Here is a 20,584-nt window from a genome sequence, read left to right on the forward strand (position 1 = left end):
GATCCACTGGGATCCTTTCCACTGGGAACAATGGATCTCCCATTGCTGGCTACTCCCTGGCTGCCTCCATAAGATTCTTGGAGCACAGATAATGGGGCAGTCAAGAGGTCAGTGGCCAGTGCCAGAATTCTTGCAATAGAGACATAGCCCACTGAATCCCCCTTCTTACAACTGCCAGAGGCCTTGGGAAACCGAGGCCCAGACTCACCTAGGGCCACACAGGTGAGTTAAGGAGAGCCAGACTCGTTATACTTGGTCCAGCTTCTTTCTATTACACTGCTGTTGTTACCTTGCTACTTGACAATCAGAGTAATTCATTTTTATGTAACTCTTATATTTTGATCTCATGGAATCCTCGCAGCAACCTCCAGAGATGAGTATTACTATTTCCATTTGACAGTGATGAAAGCCAAGGCTGGTGATGGTCTCAGTGACCTGAATTGATAGGTGGCAAAGTCAGGACTGGAACCAGGTCTATGCTGTGCTGTTACCAAGTCTTCACGAATCCCTCCATGTGTGCTGTCTGTGTGACTCGTGACGAAGGCCTTTGCCTCTCTAGGCCTCAGGTTTCCATTTGCCTAATGAGGGGAAGTCTGACGCAGCTCCTTGGGGACTGGGTGACATGGTCATTATGTGCCAGGCTTTCGGATATAAGCAAAGGGGGAGGGGCATCTGGGAAATTCCAGGAGAGGAATGATTCCACATCCTGTGACTTCTTGTCACACCCAGCCCAGGACCAACAGCAGCCAGCAAGCCCAGAATGGAGGCTGGACAGAGGACCCCAGCCTCCCTAAGCCACTGCTGGTTCAGAGTTGGTTTGTAGGATGGAGGAAACAATTTGAGGCCCCTTGAGGGATCCAGTGGGTAATGAGGGGAAGAGCATGGTAGAGTCATCCCAGGCCTGCCTGGTTCACAGGGTTATGCTGAAGATGAAGTGAGATCATTAGTGTGAGGGCATTTGAAATAAGTTGAAAGCACTAAATAAGCGGAGGGCATTAACAGCCACTGGGTGGCTTCTGTCTGCCAAGCAGGGGTCCAGTGATCTCCAAGACTGACATCTTTATTTCTGGCTTAAGGCTTTCTTTCCCCTGCCATCTCAGCTGCCTTGCCATAAACCTGCAGCTGTGGGAGCAGAGCCAGGCGAGAAGGATCTAGGAGCTCTCAGAAGGCTGGAGCTCAGGTCCCTCCTGGAAATGAGTTTCTGCTCCCCATGTTCGACACACTCCAGTTCCCACTTTCTGAGTTACGACATCTGCTCCCCTTCTCATCCCCCCCGACCCAATTCCCTTCTTCCTGTTCACACTGCCTCTGGGGGCAGTTGAGCAGTAGCTGACGCGACCCAGTGCCCTCATTCATTCTCTCTGACTCATCTCACAGTCTGTCTCACCCGTTTTTCCTGCCCACCACCTCTAGGGTCCCCATTCCCTTTGTTCTCCCCTCACTGTGTACAAACACCATGCCTATCTCCTAGGAGTCTCCTTTCATCTCCTCTCACATTTACCTTGAGCCTTACTTAGGGGGTTTGAGGTGTGCAAACGTGTGAGGGTTTGTGATTGTCATCAGTGCCCTGTTCTGGGTAGTCATTAGCCATCCACACTTCTGCCCTGTCTCCAGGGGGCTTGAACGCATACCAGACCTGAGAGGTAGGGGGAGTTGGTCAAGACCCACGGCTGAGGTTAAGGCTCTGCACGACAGCAATTCCAGTGCTTGTGCACAGTGCACAGTCTCACTACCTTGAGAATATGCAGTGTGTGTGGGTGGATCGAGAGAAAGACCACTTTCATTGTGCAAGGAACATGTTTTAATGACTGTTTTCATTTGGAGCTTAATTTTTTGAGGGCTTGGACTAGATGATTTCTAAAGCTTTGGTTCTAGATCTTTAGAGGGAAAGAAGGGTGTGTAGGGGAGGCAAGGCCTGCAGATGATACAAAATGCAGGCTCGAAATGAAGAGAGGACTGGAAGAGGTAGAAACAACACATTGCTTGTTGATCCCCACATAAGTAGGTCTGGAGGGAGTGGAGGGAGGGGGCTGCTTGGCTAGAGCCCAACTCTCTCTATAGTGGGTGTGGGAAAGAGACCCTGCAGAAGCCGCCCCTGAAGCCAGAGGGATGAGGTCACTACAGAGAGTACAGACTGCTTGAATTTTCATTGTCTCTCTGTCAGTCCCTGTTCTTCCTCCCACTTCTCAGCATTGGGGTTCACCATAGATAGTTTTGCAAGAGAAGGAGTCTGATGCTTGAGAAACAACAGTAATAGCAAGAATCATGCCATTTACATAGCACTTGTCATGTGCCCAACCCTGTACCATATATTGTATCCAGATTATCTCATGAAATCCCCACAGACACCTTCCAAGAAGGTGTTATTACTGTTTCCATTTTATACTTGAGACAACCGAGATTTTATGACTTGCTCAAGGCCTCGTGGTTTGTATATGGCGAATCTAATTGAGTCCAGGTCAGTTTGACACAAACTCTGATCCTCTCTTGTGCTTAAAGAATTATGAATCCCAGGACTGGTTGCTGGGGAGGTGGTGAAAAATAACAGCAGTGGGTGTAAATGTGTTGAATTTGAGGTGACAGAGTCCAGTGAACAGCAGGAGATGGAGAAGGGGAGGTTTGTTTTTTTTACGATTTTTTTATTATGGATCATTTTTTTAAAATCTTAATTGAATTATTTTACAATATTGCTTCTGTTTTATGTTTTGGTTTTTTGGCCACAAGGCATATGGGAATCCTGGCTCCTGGACCAGGAATCAAACCCACACCCCCTGCATTGGAAGGCGGAGTCTTAACTACTGGACTGCCAGGGAGGTCCCAACAGGGGAGTTTAAAAACAAGCACAGGACTGGAAATGGAGTTGAGGGGTCATCTGTAGAAGGTCTTTGCTGACCTTTTTTTGTAGAATGCTGTATTCAGAGGTGATATCAGAGTCAGGCGGGCCTGATTTACCAGTTCTGAGACCTCAGTTTCCTCATCTATAAAGTGGGATAATAATAGTACCTATGTCATAGTGCTCTTGAGAAGGTGACAGTCAACATTAAAGCATTTTGCACCGTTCTTGGCATGTAAGCGTTCATAAATAATAACTTCATTACTGTTATCTTCAGTTACCTAATGGATGTCTTCACTTGGCCATCTTTCTGATATGTTAAACACATCACATTTTGGTTTGGCATTTAAGACCTACCAGAGCCTGGTTATCGCTCTCCAGTGTCACCTACCTAAGAAAGCGATAGGAGAACCTAACAGCCAATTCCTCTACCCCACACTTTGAACTTAGGATGTTTCTCACTGCCCTTCTGCTGTTATAGCCCAGGTTGTCCTGGTAACCAGGGAGTGGGAATTACGGCAGCAGGTTAAACTCAGTGTAAAGAGCTTCTTGATAGTTAGGATTGATCTGCTTCAAGAGATAATGTCTCCGATCCCTGGAAGTGTCCAAGGAGAAGCTGAACATCACAGTTGCTCTAAAGGGATTCAAAAGCCAGAAAAGCCATTGAACTAGGTGATCTTTAAAGTTCCCTCCTCTTCAAAGTTCTTTATTGTTAAAAGTATTTTTTTTTAAAGCAAAATATAGAGTGTTCGGTTCATCTTTTTTAAAATTAAGGTGATAAGATTTGAATGTTAATGTAGGAAATCAACCAATAATGAAAGATATTTTCAGCTCTCTATCATGACTGGTTAGAGAAAGACAATGAGAAGAAGAAAATGGGAGGAAAGACAGGAAAGAAATAGAGAGGAAAGACAAATGGAGTCAGAGTTGGGGAGAAAGATGGAGAGAGAGAGAGTGGGTGAAGAGATGGACAACAGAATTTCTGGGGAGAAGAAACCCCAGTTGGGAGAGAAAGTGCTTTAGAGGAGAGCATGAAGTAGTATTGTTCCACTAGCGTGATCTTGAAGTTAGTCTCCAAACAGGGGTGTGTCCAGTCTCTAAAGAATCCCCAATAATCCAGGGAGCACCTGTGTTCCCAAAGCTGGTCTGGTTCCTTCCCCATATCCCCAGGGACACTAGCCCCAAGCCAGACCCTCTGAAACTTATAGGGCCAAGAGATCAGGGAACTGTACACTGCCCTCCCCACCCCCCACCACTGCCACCACCCATTCCAGCTCAGTCCTCTGTGATCCTTGAGAGAAGCAAGTAACCAGAGCTCCAGGCTGGGTCTGGCATCTAGGTCAGAGTCCATGGCTTCTTGGCACCACTGAGAGCAGTGACTTACATTCCTTCCTGTCCCTGGTGGTGTGATCAGTTAACAGAATTGCCGTGAGCTGGGTGCATTTTGTAATATAAAGATCTGACCTGCAGGAAGTATGTAAGACATTTCCATCAGAGGTTCTGGGATTCAAGTTATGTTGGGACTCAGCAGGCCTTTTGGTCCAGTCTTAGGTTTCTCTTTCTGTGTGTTGGCTAGAGGAGTGTATTATCATATTGCCCTTAGTCATCTCCAGCCCCTAGACAGCACAAGATTGGATGAAGTGGCTATTATAATGTTCTTATTGTGCACTGAGGACTAGGAGGAAGGGCCTGGAATTCAGCAGGAGAAGGACACGCCCTCCCATCTGTGCCCTGCCAGTCTGCTGCCCCTGGCCAGTCTGGGGGCACTTCTGGGGCTGACTGGGCCTGAGAGCTGCTAAATCAGGTAGCCTGAGTAGATAAGAAATGGTCTCACTTCCACCCAGTCTAACCTTTCAGCCATGACAAGTCTGCGTAAGGCGGATTCCAGTGCTCTGAGCTTGTAGGGTCCCTGCACTGGGGGTTTGGTGTATATCTAGAATTTTGAATATCCTGAGAAATTCCTGGGCATTAAATTCTGGTCAGACCCAAGACTTACTTTCTAGTTGTCTCCCTTTGCTCTCAGATATACTCAACTGAGGGGTACCAGGCCCTGGGCCGAACTGTGTCTGTAGTGGTAAGGAATGGACCTGCAGGCTTTCCCTTTCTTCAAGTGAGCCAGCAGAATAACAACTACAATTGGAGTAATAATAGTAGCTACCATTTCTTTAGTGCATGCTTAATGTCAAGTATGGGCTCCCTGGGTGGCTCAGTGGTAAAGAATCCACCTAGCAATGTGGAAACACAGGAGACATAGGTTAGATCCCTAAGTCAGGAAGATCCCCTGGAGAAGGAAATGGCAACCCACTTCAGTATTCTTGCCTGGAAAATTCCATGGACAGAAGAGCCAGGCAGGCTGCAGTCCATGGGGTCTCAAAGAGTCAGTCATGACTGAGCATGCATGCACAATGTCTAGTACTCACTGTATTCTCGAGTTGTTTTATTTAGTCCTCACAATAGCACCATGAAATAGTAGTGTTTAAATCGCCACGTGACAGATGAGGATACTAAGGCACAGTAATGAAGGAACAATCCGCGGTCACACGCTTATGAATGTTAGCCAGGAATATGAATCGATATCTGCTTGATTCCAAAGCCCACGATCTTCCCTCCATCCTGTATCACCAACTCAGAAAGGGGGCTTCATGCCAGATCCCTGGCTAATAGACCCCTGTAGGAGCTCTTGTCTGCTGAGATGCTTAACTCATCTCTGTCCTTACACATGATGCAAACCCCAGCCTCAGGCCTCAGTCTGGGGCCGTTCATTTGTATAATCAACAAATCTTCTTGAACACTATGGCCAAGAATATAAATCAATAGGTAGGGTTAACTTTGTCTTTAAATTGTTTAAATTTCTGGAGTGAATCACAGAAACTCTCTAATAATGGTTATCTCTAGGGATTTTATTAATAATAGGCAGGAGGCTTTTTTCACTTTTTTAAAAAATTTGAACAGCAAGCATATAGGGCTTCCCTTGTGGCTCAGTTGGTAAAGAATCCTCCTGCAATGCAGGAGACCCTGGTTCGATTTCTGGGTCAGGAAGATCTGCTGAAGAAGGGATAGGCTACATACTCCAGTATTCTTGGGCTTCCGTTGTAGCTTAGCTAGTAAAGAACCTGCCTGCAATGTGAGAGACCTGGGTTTGATCCCTGGGTTAGGAAGATCCCCTGGAGAAGGGAGAGGCTACCCACTCTAGTACTCTTGCCTGGAGAATTCCATGGACTGTATAGTCCATGGGCTCATAAAGAGTTGACTGAGTGACTTTCATTCACTATATTAGTTTGTTAAAAACAAATCTAGAATTTTTAAGGGAGAAAAATATGTAAAAGAAATGTGTTAACACATGGTTGGAAGATTGGCTTAAATGAATAATTGAGGGAGACCCAGGGTCTAGAGTAATTCTTAATGGTACTCAGTTTTTGGTAATCCTGTGACTTGGACAAGTCAGTTCCCCTTCTGGTTCTGTAAGAAATGATCAATCAATGATTCCTTGCTTTCTGCACTATTTGCTGATTCACGGTGGAAGCAGCAGGTCAGGAGCCCAGGTTTAGAGACCAGCCTAGATGAGGAACAGTGAGGGCTGGAAAGGAATGACCAAGCATTGCCTGGAAGCTGGAGGCTGAATGACCCAGGGTCTGTAAACTACAGAGTCTACGCCTTATGCATCCTTAGGTCTCATCCAGTTCTGACATTGTATTACTAGCTTTCTTTTGTCTGACTGGATTTTCTTCCCCAGTGTTGGAGAGAAGCCCTCTAGGACAATGCAAATAAGTGAACAAAGTAGAGGAGAAAGACAAAGTTAAGGATCAGATTGAAGTGATCATGGTTTTCCTACTCAAGCAGATGAGCTGATTTTTTTCTTCCTGTTTTTCTCCAACATGGACTGAAGCATTTCTGGGCATCCATATCTTGTCCAGTGCAAGACTGGAAGTAGAATCCAGCTCATCTCATTCTCTGGCCAATGTTTCCTGATCTCTAATGGTTCCTTCTCTTTTTTGACTGCATTGGGTGTTTGTTGGCACGAGGGCTTTCTCTAGTTGCAGTGAGCCGGGGCTACTCTTTGTTGTGGTATGAGGGCTTCTCAATGAGGTGGCTTCTCTTGTTATGAAGCAAGGGCTCTAGGCGCATAGGCTTCAGTAGCTATGGTGCTATGGCTTAGTTACTCTACAGCATACGGAATCTTCCTGCACCAGGGATTGAACCCATGTCCCCTGCATTAGCAAGTAGATTCTTATCACTGTACCACCAGGAAAGTCCTAATTGTTCCTTCTTCTGGATGAGAGAATTACTAGCATGTAGTGTTTTGAGGCATCCAAGGAGACCCAAGGCAGGAAACTCAGACTCAGTTTCCTGATTTATGTTCCTGAGGGCAGAGAATCACTGAAAATAGCATTCTTCTTCCCCTCGCCATTGTTTCTTTTATTTCTTCTTCCCTTACTGCTGGTTCCTCAAGATCTATAACCAGAGGCCACAAAAGGAGAAACAGGTTTGTGACTGTAGGCGTGGCTGTATTTCCTAAGAGGTGGGACCCAGGATTGCTGCCCTGGTTGTTTGTTCTGTTCTGTGTGATGAGTGGTGGATAGATGTCAATCAGGTACTGCAACAGGAGGTAACCTCTGACATTTGATTGTACATTATCATTTACTAGGATTTCTTCACCTGTTATCCAGCTCACCATTCTTACCAAAGCTGCAAGGTTAGTGAATATTTGCCCCATTTTACAGATGAGAAAAACAGAACTCCAAGAGCTAATGCCCTAGATTTCTTAGCAAATAGGATGGCAGAGTGTATGCCAGGATTCATGTTCTCTGATTGACAGGCCTGGTGCTCTTTGTTTCTTTCCACCATGGAACTTGTGAGGTGGCCCTTCGTGTGAGCATTTGGGCTTCACCCTCTCTCAGGGACCCTAGTGATACTGATGCCCTCTCCACAAGCACACACGTAAGAGCCCTATCCCACTCATCTCAGAGGCCCCCATAAGAACCTCACACAGGCAGAAGCATCTTCAGCAGAACCCTGCCTGTTTCATCTGGAAGAGAAAGAAATGGTGCCCTGAGCTTTCCTGATGATTCCTGAGTTGGCAAAGGTGCAAAGACCAAATGCTGCTTTCCCCCAAGGCACTTTCCTGCCCAAATCCAGGAGAAGACTGTGGCACAAGGACTTGGACTAGGAGGCTGGGGTTTAAATACTACTTCTGCCATTTACTATCTCCCAACCTTAATCTAGTCACCTCACCTGTCTGAGGATGGGATCATATCCATTATCTCGTGAGGGTCTTGTGATGATTAAATAGGATGATAAATGCAAAAAGGACCCAACCCAGCCACAGGCATATGGCAAGTGGCAGCCAGGACTCCTGTCTCTTGCAAAATGTCATAGGTTAGCTGGCAGTCACAAGGCAGAGCCTGTTTGGCTTCTCTGTAAAATCATACTTGATGGTATCTCCTCAGAGGGTGGCTGGCTGCGCCTGGCTGTCTCCTTGCTGGTTTTCCAGACCAGCATTTAATGAGCACTGGGCCTCCTTTCTACTCCTGATTTTACACTTCAGTTGATCCTGAGATGGGAAGAGGGGAGCTTCTGAATATCCCAGGCTGTATCTGCAGGCTGGCCTGGTCCCTGTTGTGATCCTGGCTATTAACTGGGGGAATTTTGCAGGAACTAATAATGCTTGTGGCTGGCGGTTTGTTATCTAAGTGAATACTGAAATACTCCAGTCAGTAACATTTGGGTAACAAAAGACGTGTTAACATGTCTCTGGTCAGTAAGTTGCTGATTGTCACAGCAGCTGACCTGCCTCTAATACCCTAATCAAAGGCCCTAATCAAATTGGGAAATTATTTGGAAAGTGTGTAGTCAGGATAGGAACAGATACACATGTGCGTGTGTGCTCAGTCACTTCAGTCGTGTCTGACTCTTTGCAACACCATGGACTGTAGCCCACCAGGCTCCTCTGTCCATGGGATTATCCTGGCAAGAATACTGGAGTGGGTTGCCATTTCCTCCGCCAGGGGATCTTCCCGGGCTAGGGATTGAACCCATGGCTCTGCATTGGCAGGCAGATTCTTTTATCACTAGCACCCCCTGGGAAGCCGCAACAGATACACATAGCGACTCCTTAATTATGAGTTCTAGACTTAGAAGTCTTCATCTCTGGGCCTCAGTTTCCTCCTCTGTGAAGCACAGGGCATTGGGATTGATGATTCCCTGAGGTCACCTTAATTATCCCATGATTTGTTTCCCTCTCACAAGAGTCAGACCATGTCCTTGCAACTCCCTGCCCTGTTTTCCGCCCCCACAGCCTCTGCTGGCCTTTTAGTTACACTGGACATATTCAGAACCAGTAGAACCAAACCCAGCCCTGTCTACAGGCTCCACCCACCTGGACTCTTTTCCCCTGAGAAATTGCAAAGGCAGCATTAACTGGGGCAGCTAAGAGCTCTGGGGAACTTTTCCTGGGAACTGGAAACCCCATATTCTGCTTTGTACCCTTCCAGCCTGAAGTGGGCCCAGGGATTTGAGACATCCTTGTCCCCTGCCCTCCTTAGGTGATAAAGGCAGAGATCTCTGAGGAAAAGAAGGAGAAGGTATCCTCAGAGAAATGAGAAAAGCAAAAAAGAAAAAACCACCAGAAAACTGTTTCAAAACAAAGACCGAAGTTACATATGACATGTCTCAGAGCATGGGGGTGATCCAGGCAGCAATGGACTGAGGCTGGAGAGAAGAGGGAGCTCAGATTCTGCACCTGGATTGGGGCCCACCCCCAGATTTTTGTGCCAGGACCAGTCCCCTTTTCTAGCACAAGACAGGTTCTATCAGGCTGGCTTGACTGACAGTGTAGGCTGGGCCAGTGGACAAGACTTGGCAAGAAACCGATAAGGCACATTCGGCTATCGTTCAGACCATGTCTGTGCTGGGTCCTGGCGGGTCAGGCAGAGACGGGTAGGAGCAGTGGACAAATGGAATGGGGTGATACGGGCAGTCAGGCATCTTCCAGAAATTCTCTGCCTGGAGCCCAGGCCCTGGCCAGAAGGAGAAACCCTGAAACAGAGTTCCAAGTCCAAGGAGGAGGCCTAACACGAAGTCTGATGAGAAAAAACCAGGACAGAAACCAATCCTGGGAACCATGGCATGAGGGTGGCAGTGGGAGGAGCCTCGGGACTTGGCGGCCCTGGTAGCCTCGACTGATGCTTCAGATTCCAGGCCTGATGGGCAGCTTAAAGTCTGCCTGTGTCCAACTTCTTGAGCTGGGTGTGCATAGCCAGAGAAGGTGGGGGCTGAATAAACAAAGAATTGTTTTGAGTCAGGTCCTTCTCCTCACTTTAAAATCACCAAAACACAAAAAAGCAAGCTGTTGGAAAGAGCATGTTGAAAAAGGAGAGAGCAAACCTTTGCAAGCCTACCGCAGAGGTACAGAGAATATAAATAGGAGACTCAATTTTATATCTATTATTAAGCCAAATTTAAAATCATGATAATACTTCATGACTATGAATAAAAGTGGTTCCATTATTTATTGCTGGCAGTGGTTTTAAGTGGTAAAACTGTTAGAAAGGTAACTTGACAGTATGTTCTAAGATATACAAAATGCTTATAACTTTTTGTCCACTTCTGTAATTTCCTTGTAAGAAAATCATCTAAAAGATAAAGAATTGGGAATTTTCTGGCAGTCCAGTGGTTAGGACTCCACTCTCTCACTGCTGTGACCCAGGTTCAACCCCTGGTCCGGGAACTAAAAGCCTATAAGCCGAGCAGCATGTCCAAAAAAATTATATGCATAAGAGTGTTTATTGTAAACATTAACCAGCCAAACAAAATTTATTATAATGGGGTTTATATTATAAATTATCCACTCTAAATATTATGACTCCTCTGTCCATGGAATTCTCTAGGCAAAAATACTGGAGTAGGTAGCCATTCCCTTTTTCAGGGGATCTTTCTGACCCAGGTATTGAACCCTGATCTCCTGCACTGCAGGCGCATTCTTTACTGTCTGAGCCACCAGGGAAGCTCAAATATTATGCAATCATTAAAGTAACAGAAAATTCTTTTGTTTTTAAATTTTTGTTGGCGCATAGTTGATTTACAATGTTGTGTTAGTTCAGGAAATTCTTGAGCTATTTGATAGTGTGGAAATAGCAGGATATAAACTTATATTGTGGAGAAGGAAATGGCAACCCACTCCAGTATTCTTGCCTGGAGAAGCCCAGGGACAGAAGAGCATGGTGGGCTGCCGTCTATGGGGTCACACAGAGTTGGACACGACTGAAACGACTTAGCAGCAGCAGCAGCAGCAAACTTATATTTATTCTATGTCTATAGATATGAAAAATGATGTGTGCGTATGGAAAAATCTGGGGTAAAAAGCTAATATTTATGATGAAGAATGTCAATTTTTTTTCCAGTTTGTTTTATTTCTGTGCTTATTTTGACATTAGTGAAATTTTTTTTTCTGAAAGCAGAGAAAGACAATAAAAGGTTAAAAATATGTCCCCATAATCCCTTGATGAACTGTGAGTTATTCAATCCAGTACTCCTGAGATATCACATTCCATAAATTTATTACCTTCTGTAAAGAAGAACTTCCCTTTGTCCTGAAAATTCAAGCTCTTATTCTCCCTACCAGAGGTTGATTAGAAAAGTCTAGATCTTTGCTTTTCACACCTTTTGATGGTATAGTTTCCAGGTCCATTCTCTTAGCCTTTCTCTGTCTTTGCCAACTAAAGAGTCCTATTTTTTCTTTTTGAAGCCCTTGCGTGGTTTTTAGCTGCCCTTTTCTGAATCCTCTCTCTCCTTCAGGTCCCCAGAGATGCAGTGAGAGAACTATGCACAGTACTCCAGATTCAGCTGCATCATGGTTTTATATTAGGGTAGAATGATTTTTGTTTTGTTTCCAAAAAAGCCTTGGTGATGGTACCTGGCCAGATACTATGGGCGTTTTTAGCTGTGGCAGCATATTAAGCCATTGTATTCTGGGAACCATAGAGAATTACTCCTCGCTTTTCCTCTTTTTGTGGTTTATAACTGACTGCTCACAGCTATCATTTAATGAAGATTTAGGATTACTTTTTTCCCCAATGTAAAACTAATTGAAGCATTTTTTGGTCCGTTCACATGGCCTTGAAATTCTCCTGCTCTTTCCCACCTGCAGGGATTTGGGGGCATCTGTGAAGTTGGAATTTCACCCTGTGCACCCTTTCTTGCGATTTCTGACATTTGAACATTTTTCCATCTGGAGAGATGTCTGTTTCCTTCCCCTCCTTCCCCTCCCCTTTCTCTGTTCCCTCTCCCCCTCCCCCATGGTGTAACCGCTGATGTAGGACTGTGCCAGGAGCATTTTAACCCCTTAAGTTCTGGCCATTGGCTTCCTCGTGGACTGGAATAATCTATTCTGTCCCTGAGGGAACTCTTGTAGAGTAGTCAGACATGATTCCTCTTGCTGGAAAATGCTGCTTTTCTTTTAGCAGGTTCTGCTTCCTAAAACACTGCACAGCGTCTGTGGTAGGAAGAGCCTGGGCTTGGGAATCAAGCAGACTTGGGTCTGGGGTCTCCGTTTATATGCAACAGCCGTGGTGTGACCTTGGATGGATTACTTAACCTCCCTGAGCTTTCATCGGAAAAATGATGGTGCTTAGTTTGTCCGTAAAGCATGTCACACAAGTTACTGGAGGGGGTCTCAGATGCTGATTCACTAGGCCTGTGGAGGGCTGGAGATTCTGCATTTTAACAAGTTCTCAGATAATGCTGGTTCTGGGGACTGCAGAAAGCAGTGATTCTCCAATCTGATTGCACCCCCAAATCCCCTGGGAACCTTTAAAATCCACCGATGCGTGGACCTCACCACCTCCCTGCTGTTGCTGCTAAGTCACTTCAGTTGTGTCCGACCCTGTGCGACCCCATAGACGGCAGCCCACCAGGCTCCCCCGTCCCTGGTATTCCCCAGGCAAGAACACTGGAGTGGGTTGCCATTTCCTTTTCCAATGCATGAAAGTGAAAAGTGAAAGTGAAGACGCTCAGTTGTGTCTGACTCTTAGCGACCCCATGGACTGCAGCCTACCAGGTTCCTCTGTCCACATGGTTTTCCAGGCAAGAGTACTGGAGTGGGGTGCCATTGCCTTCTCCCCACCACCTCTGTACCCGCCTCCATTTCCAGTTTAACTGGTGGTAGGGTGTAGTCTGGGATTTCCCTGGTGGCTCAGACTGTAAAGAAACTGCCTGCAATGCAGGAGACCCAGGTTTGATCACTGAGTTGGGAAGACCCCCTGAAGTAGGCAATGGCAACTCACTCCAGTATTCTTGCCTGGAAAATTCCGTGGACAGAAGAGCCTGGAGGGCTACAGTCCACAGGGTCGCAAAGAGTTAGTTGGATACGAATGAGCGACTAACACTTTCAGGGTGTAGTCTGGGCATTGAGCCTTTTAAAAGCTCCCCAGGCGATTCTAATGTACACCAAACTCTTGAGATACATTATTTAAAGGGTTATGAGCAGAAATAAGTGTGAGACACCTGGCACATAGCAGGTGCGGAGAAAAGAATTGTTTTCTTCCTCTTGATTCCTTGCCCTCTGCGTCTCTCTCCACCCTCATCCCCAGTCTTTAAATCAGTTAGTAAAAAGCAGGGCATCAGCTGTGGCCCTGTGCCTTCCTCACTCAAATCTTCTCTAAAGTATCTGGTTTGGGAGAAGCCCCACCTCTGACCCCCTCCAAAAGCCACCTTCAACTCCTGTCCTGCTCTGTCGTCCATGATGTATGGGACACAGGGACCCCCGCCCCTGCTCCCCTATTCTGCCAGCACTCACTGCTTTGAGAGCCCTCAATTGGTCAGCAACTTCCACTGGAAAGAATTCCAGTGGGGAGGCAGCCAGTTTCTTTTGGTGGCTCAAGGTGATTTCAACCTTCCAGGAGGCCTGGGATGAAATCAGAGAACAACTGGGCAGCACCCTCAGACTAGCAACAGTGAAAATGCATTTTAGGTAGTCACAACTGGCACAGTTTATCTGTGGCTGTTATTCTTTAAGCTTCAGATTCAGTAAGCACCTACACAATGTCTGTGCCAAGTATCAGGTGAGGGGCTGTGCATAGCATAGGGCTCAGTGGGGAGACTGGTTCACCTCTTTGTTAACCAGCTGCATGACCTAAGGCCAGTTGCTCTTAGCTTCCTTCCTTGTTGATTGAGGTCTCTCTGGGGGTAAAGTTGGAGGCACCTGGCCAGTAACGCTCAGCGGATGTCTGCTGGCTATCTTTCTCAGAGCAGGGGTGGCCCCAGGGTTACAGATGTGAGAGATGAAGGGTAATTGGGCTGAGACCTTGCAGTGAGTGGGTGGAGCTCAAGTCTTTCTGGCCATCTCCAAACGCCTGCTGCTTCTGGGGCCCCAAATGCCCTTCAGTGCTGCGGAGTCTTCTCCCTATGTCTTCTGTTTTTCAGCTGAAGAGCAGACCCTTTCCTGCTGCCTGAATGAGAGCCCCCTTCCTGAGTCAGGAGCCAGTTAGCTAAAGGGCCAGGCTGCTCAGGAATTGTATCCTGCATCTCCCTGCCTCCTGAACACCAGCTGGTCCTGGTTGCCAGGATTAGATCGCCGCCTGCATTCCCTTCCCGAGGCATGGTGAACCAGCCTTCCCTCCGTATCCAAAGCAAACAGATCAGGTGCCCTGTATTCTCTGAGGGCTTCCCTGCCTTGTCTCACCTAATGGTCTTGCTAACAATGGGAGCCTTGTGCTGGGGCCCACGAGGCTAGAGGGGAAAACTTCCTTCTTGGTGAGGGTCATGAGCCCCCATCTGGGACATATCTTCTGTTCCCGCCCTGAAGGGCAGGGAAGCCAAACCTCTCAAGCTGCGGCTGCTCTGGCCCTTTGAAAACCCATCTCTTCACCCCTCTGTGTCCCCAGGCCATGGAGAGCAAGCTGCTCATCGGGGGCAGGAACATCATGGATCACACCAACGAGCAGCAGAAGATGCTCGAACTAAAGAGGCAGGAGATTGCCGAGCAGGTGGGGCTGGGGGGGTGCATGGCCTTGAGGTCAGGTCTGGGGGGCTGAGGGCAGTGAGTCATCATGAACTCAGGGTCCCTGGAATTACAGTGCTGAGAACCTAACGCTCTGCATTTCATGGGTCCACCCGCCCAGGTGCTGGCTCTGCATGATGTCAGCCTCTACAGGGCACCCAGTCCTAATTCCCGAACCTTCCACAAAGGTGTGAGTTCTTCACCAACTGTAGGGCTGTTTCCGAAAGCATCAAGAACCACAGTTTGTTGGTCTTACCCATCAGCAGTACCTGGGCATCAGTGGATGTGGTCGACACCCCTGGAAGCCCCAGTGGTTAGGGGCGGGGTCTCCTTCCACGTGGGGCAGTGCCTGCAAAGCACGGCCCTGTGAGCTGAGAAGAAGGTTCAGAGAGGCCTCCACTGAGGATGGGGTGGGAGCGATGGACCTGGGCTGTGAGAAACTCTCTGTGTCCTCCTGGCTCCTGTGGCCACGATGGAGCCAGGTTCCATGACAGGCAGAGCTCCCTTGGGTCTTGCCAGTATGTGCTGCTCCTCTGAGCCCTGTCCCCTGCCCTGGCCTAGAAACGCCGTGAGCGGGAAATGCAGCAAGAGATGATGCTCCGGGATGAGGAAACCATGGAGCTCCGGGGCACCTACACGTCCCTGCAGCAAGAGGTGGAGGTCAAAACCAAGAAACTCAAGAAGGTAAGTTGCCACAGCAGGACCCCGGGTCCGGGTGTGTGAGGGCCTGGCAGTCACCTGCCCAAGGAGGGTTGTGTTTTAGCGACCCCTCCCCACTTTGCTTGAACCGCTGACCCCTTGAGTTACGTTGCCTGGGTGCTGGGGTGAGGAGCCGGGGGATGCGGGGGTCTGGGTGGAATAGAACCTTTTCTCTTGCTTCAGGAGGGGCCTGAGAGGCTGGGAATGCCTTCACTTCCGCTCTGCAGGGTGGCCGCCCTCGTGGTCCTGGGTCACTTGCCCCTTCCCTGTGTTGTCACCAGTGAGTCACCGTTTGGATAGTCAGGCATGAGCAGGCCAGGGGAGTGGAGACTTGAGCCCGGGAGAGCTCAGAGAGGAAGCACAAGGCACTCCAGAGATGAGAGTATTGGCCATCAGGACCCTGTGAGGTCCATAGCCAGGGAATGCCATGCGCATGAGCTGAGGGCCTAGGGCAGGAAGCCGCAGATTCCAGCCTGGATTCTGGAAGAGCCTGGAAAGCCCTTAGATTGCTGAGGTGGCTGCCCCAGAGCAGGCCCGGCAGAGGTCCAGCTCCAGCGGCAGTTTCCAGTTTCCACACCTCGAGGTGTGTTAGGAGTGGGACAGACAGTGGGGTCGGGGCTGCCCTCCCCACACCCCTCCTTTTGAGAGTCACTGGAGAGGCTGGAGTGGGATGGGCCACCTTCCAAACTGGCTGAGGCTCCTCTGAGCCCTGGACCAGTAGTCCTGATACTCGGGTCCTGATTCAGGCTCTTCTGCACCTTATGTGTGACCTTGAGCAAACCTGTGCCTGAGTTTCCTATCTATAAAAAGAGGGTGTTGGACCAGAAGGTTCCCCAGGTCCCATCAAACTTGAGCATTGCACAATGTGGACAGCAGCTGAGAGTGAGCGGTGTAGGAGGGATGGGGCAGCATTTAAAATAACCCGATCCGATGGATGGAGGGACATTTACACGGGGACCCTGGCCTCATCCTGGACTGAGCTGGTGGACCCTGAGCCTGCAGGTTGGGGGAGTCAAGCCTCATTGGGTGCCACTCTGTACCGCCTCTGAGTTGCACCTTCCCCCACCAGCTCTACGCCAAGCTGCAGGCGGTGAAGGCGGAGATCCAGGACCAGCACGACGAGTACATCCGCGTGCGGCAGGACCTGGAGGAGGCGCAGAATGAGCAGACCCGGGAACTCAAGCTCAAGTAGGGCCCCTTCTCTTCCCAGCTGGGGCCCGCACAGCCATCTCTCAGGCTCCAGGCCTCTCCCTGATAGGCTCCTCTCTTCCCTGAAGGCTTCAGTTCTGTCTCCTCACCCATGTCCATGACCCATAGGAATGGAAGGAATGGATGGGGGAGGGACCCATTGGAGTATCTTCTACCTCCTGTTTTCTCCTTTCTGTCCTCTGCCTGCATTAGATGAACCTTGTAAAGTGCATGCTGGGTGTTGCCCAGAGGTAACTCCTAAGGCCCTGAGTCTATAATCTTTGCATGAGAAGCAGTGATTTCCAGGCTCTGTTGTTTCTCTAGGGACCCCCTCCCCCTGACTTTTTGGTTTTTCCATTTTCTCTGTTCCCTCTGCCTCTTTGTGTCTTGCTGCTTCTCTTTCAACTTTCACCTACACTGTGTGGTCTCACTCCCCACACCCCCATCTCTACCTCATTCCTGCTCCCAGGTACCTGATCATCGAGAACTTCATCCCCCCAGAGGAGAAGAACAAGATCATGAACCGGCTTTTCCTAGACTGCGAGGAGGAGCAGTGGAAGTTCCAGCCCCTTGTTCCTAGTGGAGCGTGAGTCTCTCATCCTGCTGTCTGGGCCTAGGGACTCTCAAGCTCGCCCCTGGTTGGGGGTGGCCAGGCGCTTGGGGGAGATGGAGGATGGGTTTTTTCAGGACCAAATACAGGGATCTCCATGAAGGAAGGAACGTCAAATACAGTGTCTCGGTCCGGAAAATACTAGCTGGCTAACATTTGGCCAGTCTGGTGAATATTCGTTTGTCAGATGCCCAAAACAGCATCGATAGATAATATTGCCAAGCACTCACTGTGTGCCAAGCACCCACTATCGGACACTGTGGGAGACTCTGCAGACAGAAGGTCAGTAAGACACAGTCAGAGCTCACAGTCCAGTGGGGAATACAGAAAAGGAACCAGATCAAGAAATGATAGACAGGTGAGGTCTTTGTAGCCTTACTCAGCTGGGTGATTCAGCATTTCCACCTGCTTCCACATCCTAACTCTTAGTTTGCATCCATTGGCTGGGTGTGCAGCTCCCTCTGCTGGTGGCCCTGAAGAACAAGACTGGACAGGCACACCCAGCAGAGTGACTGCCTCACCCAGCTGAACCACTGTCCCTTCGTTTAAAATCTGTGTACAGGGGTGCTCGGGAGGCTGGATACCAGTGCACTTCCCTGGCGATTCTTTATCTATCCTATGAATATTAATACCAAGTTAGGGCAAAAGTCTCTCCAGAGCTGGAGTGGGAAGCTAATTTTAGGGATCCATAACTCTTCACTGGAGCATCAGATTGCCTACTTGATTTGCCTACTTTCTGAAGGGCTGATCCTGCCCAAGTCCTGCAATCAGTATCTTTGCTTACTGTTGAATTATTGCATCTCCTAGCCTAGTAAGGCAAAGAAAAAGATTCAGTGTTTTCTTTGTCATTGGGAAGCCTAAAAATTTGGCTCATTCCTCAGAAACTGCTTGCTTTAGCTTACTTTGCAGTGTTTTCATTTCCATGACTCTTTGGGAAGAACCAATCTTGACATACATACCCCATGTGTAAGTTGGTAAGCAGCCAGTTCACGAATAAAGGACTTTTCAATGGTGTCAGTTTGGGTTTAAAATCCACCTTTCCAATCTAAGTGGAGACCTGCAGTAGTATATCATTTATTGCAGATGTTCTCCACCATGGCTGCATCTAGAATCACCTCGGAGCTGGGCTCCGGAGAATCTGATTTAAGGGGTCATATGGGTGGATCCCAGGACTTTTTTTTTTTTAAATTGTTTTTTCAAAGCCTCCAGCTGATTCTACTGGGAAGCTAGGTTCAGAAACTACTGTTTCATTGCCATCTACTGGAGGAAGATGCTGGTGAGGCTTCTGCTTTGTAAGGTTATTTGGTACTTACAAAATTCTTGAGCTGAAAGTTTGTAGGTAAAGGAATTTCTTTACATTAGACAGAGATGGATGAGAGAAGCTCTGAAAAGGTATGTTGGGGTTTTTTTTTTGCTTTACTGGCTAACTTTATTTAAACATTTTTTTATTGGGGTATAGTTGATTTATATTTGAATTTTTAACTTTGAAAATCAAGAATAATACAAAGAATTCCCGTGTGCCTTTCACCAAAACTCCCCAGTTGTTAGCATCTTGCCATATCTTGCTTGATTAATCCCCTGCCCCCAACAATTTGAGATTAAGTTGCAGGCAGTCAACCCTTTACCCATATTTCCTAAGAACGAGGACATTCTCTTACATAACCACAGTACAGTGATCAGATTCAGGAAATTCTGTATTGACACCAGATGAATACACAACAAACAATATTCAATTTTAGCTAGTTAGCTCAATAATATCCAATAAGGCAATTCTTCCCCACCTGCACCAGCCCACCTGTGATGGTGCATTGCATTTAATCGTCATGCCTCCTCCTCTAATCTGGAACTGAAAAGGGATCTTGATTTGAGTTTTGAAAATTTCATGCTTCAGAGGAGTTTATTCGTTTCTGAAAACATTGTCCCTGCAATTTTTACTTGACTGCCTAAGCACACAATCCAGACTTCACAGCATGGTGGTACTTTGCCTGAAGCTAAAATATACTTTCTGCTTAATGTTTATAAATTTCCATTCTTTATTCTACTTTTTTTAAGTTTACTTTCTTCCTTTTACTCAAATAACTTTAAAATTTGTAAAAACTTTAAAAATAACTTCTCTTTTTGCAAAAATAAAGTGGTATGCATACACTGAAAAACCATCAGATCAGATCAGTCGCTCAGTCGTGTCCGACTCTTTGCGACCCCATGAATCGCAGCACGCCAGGCCTCCCTGTCCATCACCAACTCCCCGAGTTTACTGAGACTCACGTCCATCGAGTCAGTGATACCATCCAGCCATCTCATCCTCTGTCGTCCCCTTCTCCTCTTGCCCCCAATCCCTCCCAGCATCAGAGTCTTTTCCAATGAGTCAACTCTTCGCATGAGGTGGCCAAAGTACTCAACTCTTCACATGAGGAGTTTCAGCTTTAGCATCATTCTTTCCAAAGAAATCCCAGGGCTGATCTCCTTCAGAATGGACTGGTTAGATCTCCTTGCAGTCCAAGGGACTCTCAAGAGTCTTCTCCAACACCACAGTTCAAAAGCATCAGTTCTTCGGCGCTCAGCCTTCTTCACAGTCCAACTCTCACATCCATGCATGACCACAAGAAAAACCATAGCCTTGACTAGACCTTTGTTGGCAAAATAACGTCTCTGCTTTTGAATGTGCTATCTAGGTTGGTCATAACTTTCCTTCCAAGGAGTAAGTGCCTTTTAATTTCATGGCTGCAGTCACCATCTGTAGTGATTTTGGAGCCCAGAAAAATAAAGTCTGACACTCTTTCCACTGTTTGCCCATCTACTTCCCATGAAGTGATGGGACCAGATGCCATGATCTTCGTTTTCTGAATGTTGAGCTTGAAGCCAACTTTTCACTCTCTTCTTTCACCCTCATCAAGAGGCTTTTGAGTTCCTCTTCACTTTCTGCCATAAGGGTGGTGTCATCTGCATATCTGAGGTTATTGATATCTCTCCCGGCAATCTTGATTCCAGCTTGTGTTTCTTCCAGTCCAGCGTTTCTCATGATGTACTCGCCATAAAAGTTAAATAAACAGGGTGACAATATACAGCCTTGACGTACTCCTTTTCCTATTTGGAACCAGTCTGTTGTTCCATGTCCAGTTCTAACTGTTGCTTCCTGACCTGCATACAGATTTCTCAAGAGGCAGATCAGGTGGTCTGGTATTCCCATTTCCTTCAGAATTTTCCACAGTTCATTGTGATCCACACAGTCAAAGGCTTTGGCATAGTCAATAAAGCAGAA

At 47.4% G+C, this 20,584-nt stretch overlaps 1 protein-coding gene across 2 annotated transcripts in view; it reads left to right on the plus strand.

Moving 5' to 3' along the window:
• Positions 1 to 20,584, plus strand: part of KIF3C (kinesin family member 3C) — a 35,994-nt gene that overhangs the window by 3,752 nt on the left and 11,658 nt on the right. For both annotated transcript variants that reach the window (XM_006046227.4, XR_326446.4), the window contains exons 2-5: positions 14,713 to 14,814; positions 15,390 to 15,512; positions 16,597 to 16,715; positions 17,185 to 17,301. In XM_006046227.4, the coding sequence (XP_006046289.1) occupies positions 14,713 to 14,814; positions 15,390 to 15,512; positions 16,597 to 16,715; positions 17,185 to 17,301 (461 nt within the window). The remainder of the gene's footprint in view (positions 1 to 14,712; positions 14,815 to 15,389; positions 15,513 to 16,596; positions 16,716 to 17,184; positions 17,302 to 20,584) is intronic.

Source organism: Bubalus bubalis, chromosome 12, assembly GCF_019923935.1.
Source record: "Bubalus bubalis isolate 160015118507 breed Murrah chromosome 12, NDDB_SH_1, whole genome shotgun sequence".
In the NCBI taxonomy this organism is placed as follows: Eukaryota; Metazoa; Chordata; class Mammalia; order Artiodactyla; family Bovidae; genus Bubalus; species Bubalus bubalis.